At 42.5% G+C, this 7,094-nt stretch overlaps 2 protein-coding genes across 2 annotated transcripts; one reads left to right on the plus strand and one right to left on the minus strand.

The window, feature by feature from the left end:
* The first annotated feature begins 638 nt into the window (after nt 1-638).
* Nucleotides 639-3,083, plus strand: SARC_12513 (hypothetical protein). The gene is made up of 3 exons (XM_014293377.1): nt 639-2,197; nt 2,368-2,420; nt 2,555-3,083. Exons 1-3 carry the CDS (start codon nt 750-752, stop codon nt 2,899-2,901), a joined length of 1,848 nt encoding a protein of 615 aa, XP_014148852.1. The 5' UTR covers nt 639-749; the 3' UTR covers nt 2,902-3,083.
* A 2,082-nt stretch (nt 3,084-5,165) lies between these two features.
* SARC_12514 (hypothetical protein) lies at nt 5,166-6,867 on the minus strand (the record flags this gene model as incomplete). The annotated part of the gene is made up of 6 exons (XM_014293378.1): nt 5,166-5,494; nt 5,584-5,880; nt 6,023-6,135; nt 6,279-6,341; nt 6,471-6,616; nt 6,724-6,867. Coding segments are annotated over 6 exons (1,092 nt in total), but the record flags the coding sequence as incomplete, so codon positions are not given.
* Between the last annotated feature and the right edge of the window lie 227 nt (nt 6,868-7,094).

Below are 7,094 nucleotides of genomic sequence, written 5' to 3' on the forward strand. Positions count from 1 at the left end.
TATACATATATATTATATTATATATATATATAAATATATATATGTAGTGTGTGCGAGTGTGTGTTTGTATATATGTGTCTGATATATATATATAGATATATATATATATATATATATCATATACGTATATAACTACAATGCTGTGTATATAATCACATTTGTAGTTGTACACTATAGTACAAAGGGAGGCGTTGGATTCGAAAGTTGAACATTTTGTATCTCATTGTGTTTGTTCGTGAGAATGTCGTTTAAGTTGGAGCGGAAGTGTATATACATAGGCTGCCATTACGGCACTTGATGCGTTCCCGTATCAAAAAGTTGATTTCAATATACGTCCGAAGTCAGTCTGAAAGTTCACAATTAGTTATGCACGAAGATTCGAAAGTTGAGAGGTTTGTATTTTAGGGGATTTTATCATAGAGGAAAATCGTCAAGTTGGTATGAATGCTTATTTACAGAGTTGGTCATTGCGACACGTGTCGTCTTTCCGAATCATAGAAGTACCCAAAGTCAGTCTTAGAGTTTTCAATATAGATGGCACGTATATCTCGTAATTCTGCACGAACATCTCGTAATTTTGCACGAATAATTGGTTTATATCTCGACAACAAAGCTGATCTATACATGTCCACTATTTTCCAGGTTTGGATCTCGCTGAAAACTATGATCGATGGCTGGATACCTACTGCTTCGATGCCGACGTTTTTGTGCTAGTTGCAAATGCAGAAGCGACAGTAAAGTACACCGAGATGACGTTTTTACAGAGGGTGAACCAGCGAGTAGCCAATCCGAACCTCTTTATATTATTCAATCGCTGGGATGCAGCAGATGATGCGGATGATATCGATAAGGTGAAAGCACAACACCTAGAGCGGGCACGTGAATTATTAGTGGACGAGTTGGATGCTAGCACAAACGAAGATGATGCCTGGAAGAAACTCGTGTACTTCGTGTCTGCGAGAGAGGCATTTGCGATCCGCAGTGGAAAACTCAGTGCTGACAAGCAAGTCGGAGTACAAGAACGATACAATAGTTTTGAGTCGTTCGAGAAGGCCTTCGAAGAAAAAGTCTCTCAGTCCGCGATACGTACGAAGTTCGATAACAATTTAAACCGCGGGCACGAAATATTAGATGTGGTGATGGCTGCGAGTTCGGAGCTCAATGAAAGACTGGAGTCACAATCCAAAGCAAGGTCAGATCAGATTACAGCAATGCTCGATAGTATAATGAAGGTCGAGAGGATGCAGTCTCGGTTGACGTCTACGTGTAAGGATCTGCTAGAGAAATTAGAACAGGATTTGGAGGCAGAGTGTGATAGCGCGTTGGCGTCGTGGCTATTCTTTGACTTCCCGGACTTCGTTGAAAAGTTCGACTACGCCAATTTTCACAAAGCGGACGACCCTGATAAGACAATGTACACTCGGCGATTGGCGGAGATGTCGGTAGATAATCTGCTAGACACACTGACATCTAGTAGGAGCAAGGGATTTGTACTGCATCTCGTGGAAACCCTAGAAAGTATCGGTGAAACTACTAAGAATAACCTACAAAGTGATATATACGCAATGGTGGAGGGTCACGTAGGGCTGGCTCTGCACGATGTATCCGGCAAGAATGGTGTGAACACGATTGTGGTCAATGGCGTCGGAAAAACAAAGTTTACCAGAAGGAGTACAATATCAGGTAGCAATTCACGCCGACCGCAATCCAGCCCCTTGCCAACCAGTCACCTGAAGAATGTGGCTGAAGCATCGAATGAGAGTATGAACGCTAGTGGCGACAATGAATGTACAGTAAATGACAAAGGTGTTCAGATACAGGATGCCGACAATGATGGTGTATCAGCGAATGGGGATACCTACAAAGAACAGATCAGCAAAAGTACTTCGGCTGCGCTACCCATTACATCCAGATCTCAAGCTCACCATGGCATGCTATCACTGCCTAGTCAAATCATCAGGTCACAATTCAATCAGCTGGGCTCTGACTTCGCGCCAGATCTGAATTTCCACTTCTCATTAGTCAATGGCGGGGCGCGGACGTCTCAGGATAACATAGACTCGCTTCAGCGCACCCCTTCGTTGATTTCAAACAGAGCTGTGAGAGGCAAACGTGATGAGGGAAGTCGGGCCGCGGTGGCGTCTACAGGAATTTACGTGGCAGTGCCAACAACCGTAGCCGGAATCATGTATAGAAGGTACGAGCAGTGGTCAAGATACTAGCTTCACGTCGTGGTATTTTTGGGTGTTCTTTTTGTTGTTGTTACTTTGCCTGCCCTGATTCTCAAGTTGTAGATTGCGTATAGTTGACAATTGTGTCGTGGAAATTGATAATGTAGCTGACATACCTTTTTTATTTGAAATTCAGGGAAGGTACGGATGGACTTATGAAGTCTGGGGCAGTGATCCTTGGATTCGCAGGTATGTTGCACTTTTCGCTTGTCTGCTTTTAAATATAATATCGTAAGGCTTTCTGTTTCATTGATGGGCACTGTCCCCCTGAACTCAGCATCTGACTAGTATAATTATTTCTCATGTCATTCATGATCATGCAGGCGTACTGGCTGCGCTGGAGTATAGCTCGTTCAATTCCGGGATGAAGGAGCAAAGATTGAAGGAGCAATGGATAGACTACGTAATGGGCTATTTGCAAGCCAAAAGGGACGCGATTGTGGAGCCGATAGTATCGCATTTTGTAGACCAAGCGAAGATGTACATTTCAACAATAACGCTACTCCTGAATGAACAAGTGGTGCAAATGAGGGGTAGGCTGGAGAAGATCATGCATACCAATGACGATATCAAGGAAATTGTGGAGCAGAGCGCACATGTGATCAGTCGATGCGAGCAACTGAAAATTCGGATGGTAGACTTAGCCTCCGATATAGCGATGCAAGAATGAGAAGAATAAAGTATCCCGTCGAAGAACCTTGTGTTTTTTGATGCCTCAAGAATCAACCCTCATCGACCTTAGCCAAGTAATCTTTCAGTGTCAAAATAGCAAGTTAAGTTACCAAATTGTTTGCAGTATACATGGTCGCCCTTCGGGTTAGAGCGGATACCAATAAACCAATTCAATTATTGACACACAGTGGATTAGCTGTTATTTAATTTAACTGCGGACGCTTTTTCAAACGTTTTCCAGCTGTTTGGTTTAGGGGCTCTGTCTGTCCCAGTAAAGTTCGATCGATGCGAGACTTGATATTTCAAAAGCCTTGCTCAATACTATTTATGCTTTCTCAGCCTCATTACTAATTTTGTATATCTACCAGCATACTAATTCTAAATTAAGCACATCATTCATACCGAAATTGGACCACAACTCTAAAAGCGCTAAGTAAAGAGCATCGCGGTCAGATTTCAGCCCAAACTACGTCAATATCGTCAGTCAGGATCGCACTGTATAAGTAAAAGGGGCATGTCTAGCTGGATGGACCTACAACGGCTAGGTGAACCGTCGCGCTTCATACACCACGTGCCGCTATACTCTGTTGGTCTCGGATATGCGAGTCACCTATTTCCGGTAAACATCAGTAGTCATGGACGATAACGATGCTTTTGACTTTTCAGAGTCAAGCAATGTGTCTCCGTCATGAATGGGATTCAGATGACCAATAATATTGTAAGCAACTGCGTCACAGCAACTCTATGACTACATGGTATGATTCGTCGTCCAAATAAATTCGGGCTTTTCTTTGCCCTCAATGGGGTAGTAGATTCCCTCACTGCCCATCATGTGACGGATGTTCGACATCTGTCACATAATGCATGGCACGGGTCCGTGAATTTTCACCCTATACTCTAGTGTGGCGTCCAGCGCTCTAGACCATCCTGTGGCGGACCACCATGTTCCACGTCTCCAATCGAGATTTGATTGTGTTGGCGTTCGCGGCAGAATTGTGTTTTCCATTTGCTGATGGGAGTAAACTGACTACCAGTTATACACACAAGCGGCCAAGAACAAGAAGATCTGTGAGGAGGCACAAATAGGAAACGAATTTTAGATACATATGGGGTAAAGAAACCACCGTACTATCGGCCTCAACGGAATTCGTTATCAGTTGTGATACGGAAGCACACCCTTGTTACGTACCATGGATTGAAAAGTCCGCTCTATGTGCAGACAGCAGATACTAGACAGACAATACACTCTAAGACATCGAGCCTACTCTGGCCCTCAACATACTCGAACTAAAAAACTTAATCTCGTACTCACTATCTTCGGTTCAAAAATCGAACAATCCAATACTACATAAAATCTTATACTAAACATTTACATGCGTAAAATCTTATCAAAATCGAATAATCGAATGCTACCTTGTATTCATAATCGAAAATCTAATAACCGAATGCTGCATAAAATCTTGCACTGTACACTAATATGCATAAAAGCATATATCATACACTTAAATACTATCCCTTTACTATACCTACATACCACTAAAAGAAAAACTTTTTGCCGTGAGGCAGGTGAAATTGTTGGTTCCAATACATCAAGTACGCCGTGACCGAATTCGTTCTTCGGTCTCTCATCGTCATGTTGAGATGCATTCTTGTTCTGAAAGAAAATTTGATTTGTCCGTTAACGATATTGAAATAATTAGAAATGGTTTTCATGTGCGCGTACCCTCCTGGTAAGCAAGTTACGTCGGATGAACAAATAATTGCATAAGCAGTAATAAACATATTCCTAAATATTTGCTCCAATCATCGAAATACTCGACAAAAATGCGGGCTTCTCCTATTACCTTTCGTGTTCCGTAGCAGCTGATCTTCCAGCTGATTAAGCGTCCAGATTTAGAGTTTTTGTTCACATCTCTAACTTGCAAAGCCCACTGCCCTTCCGGATTCTGCATACGATAAAAGACTGGTTGTAAATTTCATGCAAGTGTATGGGATTCGAACCATGACGTCTTATAGTACATTACACGAGATCTTTTTAAAGTCTCTTAGATTAGCAAGTTAAACCTGAATAGATAACGGGACTCACCTCTCCCCAATAGTGCAGTGTTGTCATTGTCCATTCGATGAATCCCTCGGTTGAGTCATCAAATTTGCGTGGTCGTAAAAGCGTCGACCTGCCAATTTGTGAAAGCGGGACTTGAGTATTCAAAAATGTATAATAGATAGATAATTACGTCCCGAGAAAACAAATAAATGCACATCTTAGCTTTCGAGTACACACCTCGACCCCATGGGAGAGTATATAATTATTTCCAGATCGCCGCGGCACTCGTGTAGGATTGTGAGCGTCACAGCTACAGTTTCAATGCTGTCGACTCCTATTGTATTTTGGGGAGCAGATGCAGTGACGATGAGTACAGTAAGAGATTTGGCGTAGAGGCAGGCGACACTATCGAGAGTATTCTCAATAATTGACAGACGATCGATGCAGCACTCACCATGTGATTCATCCGATCGAGCGAAGTTCGCATACTCCATTAAGCCCAATTCCGCATTTTTTGAATCTGCTATCTCCAGAATTTGTCGCCCCGCTAGTGTTCAAATTAAGAGTAATGTTAGATTGCTGTAAATTCATTCGGAGGCGAAACAAATCGAAAGCGCAAGGCAGACGTAAACACACCTTGAGGGTCTATTGATGACATCTGAGGGCCACCATTGACCGTTGAAACCTCTAAGGAACCTACGCTGTTCCAAAGTAATCCAGCACGAACCATCGCCCCAGCATTCAGTAATCCAAAGCCATATTTGTGACTTACTAGGTGACTAGCCCCGTTCAGGCTCCACGAAAGATCGTCCTCGTTAACTTTGGTTGCAGTTTCCACAATAAGATGTTGGATGTCTCTCCATGTAAGTAACGGATTCGCGCTCAAAACGAGAGAAATGATGCCGGCCGCCAATGGCGTGGCTGCGGATGTACCTGAGATGTTATAATTTGTAAAGAGTAAGAAAACCAAGGTCCATAAATGAAACATGTTGGTTCTAAAAGCCTGGCCGTGCATATCTGAACTGAAGAGCAAATTTGGCCGTATCAAACATTAAAGAGACTCTTGTCGACATACCGCTATGCTCGTCTGTACATTCTCCGCCGACATCGATAGTAGATATGCCTGGTTCATTATCTTCACCCGAACTATATGTTACTGCGATCATTGCTGAGCAGGACTCACTGTACCTGCGCGATGTAGAAGATATATTTGTAAGCACGGCAGACAGTTACGCAGCTCATAGGCTCATTGAATATTCGGAATTGAGGTAAGATTAGAAACATTATGTCATACAAACTGATCCTACAGACTGAGGCAACTGATAACTTACCAAGGTTGATTATGGTTGCTATCGACCGCGCCGATACTCAAGGTGTAAACTGAATTGGCATACCTAAAGTGGATATGGATGTACATGATTAGTAACAGCACAGATGCTAAATGTTCTACACGTAGCGCATACCAGTTTGCTGACACGACACTAAATCAGTAAAGTATGATAATTTGGAGCGCAATAACGTACCCATCACAGTTGCAGTCATCAATGTTTTGCCCATTTCCACTAGCAAATAGGTACACCGCTCCAAGACCATCACGCCCATCTCTTACACCTCTTTGTAGTGCAGCTAGCGTCCTCTTGCCTGGCCCCTCGACTGTTTGGCCATCGTCCTATATAGAAAAATATAATTTAGCACACTGATGCAGTAAATCTGATTTGCAATGTATACAGCGATTAACACGAGAGAATAAACAATCCACCAACACTATGTTCTTACCATCGGACCCCAGCTACTACTATATATGTCCACCAGATTTAGAGCATGAGACAGTGCTTTCGCTTCCTCCGTATCGGTGATGTCACCATCGATCAGTCTTATACCTGCTACTTTTGCCTTTGGGGCAATACCAGTGCCACAAACCTGGATGAAGATAACAAAAAACTGATCAGAGATAGTCGCTGTTGCCCTGAAAAGAGAATGATCATTGCTTAGCGCCGCACAATGATACGGTGATTATTTTATTATTACACCGTTTGTAAAATATTCGAACTGATCGATGTTTATTAAAATCAGAATTTGGACCCAATCGAAAAACATACTCCCCAACTATAAGTGATAAAGACAAACACACATGTACTCTAAATATA

The sequence above is a fragment of the Sphaeroforma arctica genome (assembly GCF_001186125.1).
Source record: "Sphaeroforma arctica JP610 unplaced genomic scaffold supercont1.2360, whole genome shotgun sequence".
NCBI lineage: Eukaryota > Ichthyosporea > Ichthyophonida > Sphaeroforma > Sphaeroforma arctica.

What these genes read in the sequence shown, in the direction of transcription:
- SARC_12513 (XM_014293377.1), top strand. Translation starts at nt 750, where the DNA reads ATGACGTTTTTACAGAGGGTGAACCAGCGAGTAGCCAATCCGAACCTC. An exon ending in GCCGGAATCATGTATAGAAG is followed by an intron (nt 2,198 to 2,367) that starts GTACGAGCAGTG and finishes TTTGAAATTCAG; the next exon opens with GGAAGGTACGGATGGACTTA. An exon ending in AGTGATCCTTGGATTCGCAG is followed by an intron (nt 2,421 to 2,554) that starts GTATGTTGCACT and finishes ATGATCATGCAG; the next exon opens with GCGTACTGGCTGCGCTGGAG.